This window comes from Stomoxys calcitrans, chromosome 2 (genome assembly GCF_963082655.1).
Source record: "Stomoxys calcitrans chromosome 2, idStoCalc2.1, whole genome shotgun sequence".
Taxonomy (NCBI): Eukaryota; Metazoa; Arthropoda; class Insecta; order Diptera; family Muscidae; genus Stomoxys; species Stomoxys calcitrans.
This window is the reverse complement of record NC_081553.1, coordinates 5088807-5092727: the sequence shown is the minus strand read 5'-3', so window position 1 is coordinate 5092727 and position 3921 is coordinate 5088807. Positions and strand designations below refer to the sequence as shown.

General features: G+C 34.9%; 1 protein-coding gene across 2 annotated transcripts; it reads left to right on the top strand.

Moving 5' to 3' along the window:
* The first annotated feature begins 1564 nt into the window (after positions 1-1564).
* LOC106080429 (uncharacterized) lies at positions 1565-2681 on the top strand. 2 transcript variants are annotated; one of them, XM_013241812.2, is made up of 4 exons: positions 1565-1776; positions 1860-2102; positions 2168-2262; positions 2327-2681. In XM_013241812.2, exons 1-4 carry the CDS (start codon positions 1699-1701, stop codon positions 2544-2546), a joined length of 636 nt encoding a protein of 211 aa, XP_013097266.1. In that variant the 5' UTR covers positions 1565-1698; the 3' UTR covers positions 2547-2681. The 2 variants fall into 2 exon arrangements, with proteins under 2 accessions (XP_013097266.1, XP_013097265.1); XM_013241811.2 differs by having other exon boundaries at positions 1567-1776; positions 2165-2262.
* Positions 2682-3921: the final 1240 nt, after the last annotated feature.

Genomic DNA, 3921 nt, shown 5'->3' with positions numbered 1-3921 from the left:
TATAGCTCCAATAGCATAACAGTTCTTATTCAATATTCTTTGTTTGCCTAAAAAGAGATACATCGCATAGAACTCGACAAGTGCTATCCATAGTGGATATTGTCGCAATCTACATGTCCTGCTGAATGGCCGGACGTGACCCAGATACTTGGATCCTTATATCAACATTAGATTCGAACTCTACTGTCTTCTTTTTATTCCCATGTTATCGCAATCGAACTACACGTCCTATTGAAGGGTATTTAGTGGGGATTCGGTCCGAGACTCTGCCAAATGTGTATACCATACACATTTTGTAACGTTGGACATTCATGCCCGTTTTTGGGGGTTTTTAAGGTTGGACCGAATTCTTATAACGGATGTGTACTTAAATTGTTAACACCAGTATTTTTATATCCATATTCTCCCAATCGATAAATATGTCCTTTTGGGGGCGGGAATCAATTTTTATATCAGATTCTTACTCTTCTTTTAAATACCATTCATTTGGTATCTATATTGTCCTAATTGATAAATAGGCCATGCTGGGGGTTTTGGAAAATGGGGAGTCGCCTCAGACACCCCGAAATCAATTTTTACATTATATTCTTACTCTACTCTTAAATACCGTTCATTTAATATCCATATTGCCCAAAGCGGTGGAAATGTCCTCTTTAATACCTATCATTTGATACCTATATTGTCCCTCCCAAACTGTAAACATGTCCGTTCGGGTGGGTTTTCGGATGGGGCGTTCCCCAGGGTTATTTAAACCCAAAATTGTATACCAATTGCGTGGTTTTTGGCTACCATAAGGAGGCATACAAAATTTCGCTTAAATCGGTGCACCCCTCTCCGAGATTTGGAGTTTTTGAAAACTGGGGTGAGGGGGAGAGTCCGCCCGCTTACACAAAACAACGTATAGAGAATAATGGTTGTCATGTATTCAATTGCTTACCACAAGTTTTCAATGAATGCAATTGTGTTCATCATTTTAAACAAAAGTTAAAGGAATTTCTACATACTCATACATACATAGTTATGTTTCTAATTAATTGCATTATTAATTGTACTTCATTTAAATATGGTTAACTGATTTTAAAATTTTAAGTTAAATATAAAGTAAATTTTTACCAAAGGGCCTCTCTAATGCCTTTTGGCGCTGAAGCACCAGTATATTATGAATTTCCTTGTATATATACGCTTTACAACAAATAAACAAAAAGAAGCAAATCCCTTGTGAAGTCATAAAGCGGATAGGCCTAATGAAGATTGTCAAAAACTGTCAGTAAAACTTTTTTTCTCTGACAAAATGCTACATATTGACAAAAGTGAAGGATGAAAGTCTTCAAGCAAACAGTGGCCTTTTTCAAGGCAGATACATTATCGTTGGATTTTTCTTAAAAGATTGCCAATTAATTCAGATGTTGTTTATCTCGCATATTTCACAAAGGGTATGGCAACACCTTTTTTCCTGTGCGTTGATAAAATATTTGAGCTGGCAATGATATCAGTTGTCGCTCATATGGCTAGCGGTTATTGATTTGCCCTGAACATGTTTAACAACAATACAGCTGATAAGCAGCGGACATGCGCAGTGGCGGTGAACAATGAAGAATTTTTTCCCAACACAAATTTACGCACAAACAAAAAAGGGACGTAAAAATAAAAAAGAATTATTGTGAAATTAAGTGAAATATTAAAATAATAACAATAAAAATGCCACTACTGGAGGATAGTGGCATTGAAAGTGAAGACAAATCATCGCTAATAACTGAGGAAGCGGAAATGGAGACGGTATTGAATGCAAACATATTTCAGCATAGCATTTTCTGACTGAAACAAAATGATAATAAATGAGTTTCTTATTTGACACGCAGAATCTTCGTTTGACACACGACAATACGATAGACCATATGGCAGATTTGGAAGTAAGCTTTCGGGGAGCAACGGATATACAATCTACCTCATACAAAGCCAGAGATTCATCACCCACACAGCACAGCGGCAGTGATGTAGAGGACACGCTCAAGCCGCCCAATACATGTCGTATCCTACAAAGGAAATTGGAATTGAAAGTGGAAAGGGCAAAGCGAAACTATTCGCATTACCAGGAGGAGAGCGTAAGTTAGTGCAAGGCTGTCATTTACAAATAAATTAACCAGTTCAATTTCATTTTGTTCAGAAGCGTAAATCACAATCAGCAACCTTGATACCCATTAATCGATTGCCCATACCAGGAGACGTGGAAAATAAGCCTTTAGTTGACTATAAGTCTGAAAGGTGGGTAGGCATTGTAAACAGTTTGTCTTGGTAAATGTGTCATTAAACGAATATCTTCTTGCAGTGATGAATGTGAGGAGATATCATTTTTCCCCTCCCACATGCACAAGAATCGCATGAAAAAACAGGCCGAACTCACAGACACCTTTAGCATACAGGAAATGACCATCGACTCGGATTTGGAATCAAATGATTCACAAAATTTGGAGCTCTTAACGCCTCATTTAAAGAGAAGTTTCATGGACTATGTTAGAACTTGTTTTTGCCTTCAGCCTTCAAGTTAATAAAGGTTCCACGTGGTCCAATTCCAGTTCTTCGATCTTAGCTCTTATTACTCGTAAAATTTGCTTCCAATACTAAGATGATTACAACTAAAGCTATACCTTGCCAACAAATAAATATGGTTTTCATTCACGTTATCCCTACTTGTGTGCCTAAAATTGAGTTTATCTAGATAGGATATGGATTATAGAAGGATTTGTCTTTGGGTTGTCTTTGCTAAATATTAAAATGCGTGTTTTTTTTTTGCAAATTTCCAAAAAATTTGTTTTATTGGAGGCCAACTTGGCACATAGATTACCATGTCCATCAGTGACGCGTTACGCCTTAGTTCAAATCATGTCGCGAATATAAGAAAACATTTTTAACGGAACACTCAAAAAATTTTACCCCTAAATAAACAGAAAATTAACTAAATCATGGTAAAATTGGTCATGATTTGACGCCAACGATTTTTTCTCCCGTTAAGTTTACTTTATCAATCTTTATTTCAATTACTAAGTATATACAATATATACAAGTATATACAAATGATCTTAAGTCTAGTTAAAATTTACAAAATTTAAGATGTTTTTTAATCGGAAAAATGTGTCCCATTCCCTTTACAAAAATCTTATTCAATTGGAGTCTAATGATAACCCTTCAGCTAATACATGATATATTTGTATATAGTTTCCAACGTTTGTATTAAGGATAGGAAAATTAAAATTAATTTAGTTTACTTTAAGGAGTACATATTTCCAAATTTCAGGAATAACTATGTAAAAACTCCATAAAACATATCAGTTTTAAAAACAAAGAATTTTATGACATATTTTTAGAAATAGGTTATTTGTTTGAACATAACATTTGCTTAATAACAACAACAAACCGTTGAGGTGAATGCGAGGTCTGTACAAAAGTATCGCGAATTTTATACTAACATATGAATATCCACTTTGTACCACCTATAAACGTTGCTTTTGTCCAAGGTAGCTTCACCACATGCTGCAGTCAACATTCAGAATGCATGCATGCACTTATTTAGAAATATTTTAAAATAAAAAAAAATTCTTGGTCGAAAATGAAATCGCGATACGAGAAACCTGTCAAATGTTTCTAGCAACAACACACTTTTGCTGATTTTTAAATGTTTTTTTGCAATACTATTCTTTGAATAGAAAACATTAAACAATGGTCTAAAGCCGGACAATATGCTGCAATGGAATCTCAATAATAAATGAGTAACTAAATAAATAAGTGAATAAATAAATATTCGGTTGCCCAAGAAGTAATTGCGGATTTTTCATATAGTCGGCGTTGACACATTTTTTCACAGCTTGTGACTCTGTAATTGCATTCTTTCTTCTGTCAGTTATCAGCTGTTACCTTTTAGCTTCC

What these genes read in the sequence shown, in the direction of transcription:
- LOC106080429 (XM_013241811.2), top strand. Translation starts at nt 1,699, where the DNA reads ATGCCACTACTGGAGGATAGTGGCATTGAAAGTGAAGACAAATCATCG. An exon ending in AGGAAGCGGAAATGGAGACG is followed by an intron (nt 1,777 to 1,859) that starts GTATTGAATGCA and finishes TTTGACACGCAG; the next exon opens with AATCTTCGTTTGACACACGA. An exon ending in GTTGACTATAAGTCTGAAAG is followed by an intron (nt 2,263 to 2,326) that starts GTGGGTAGGCAT and finishes ATCTTCTTGCAG; the next exon opens with TGATGAATGTGAGGAGATAT.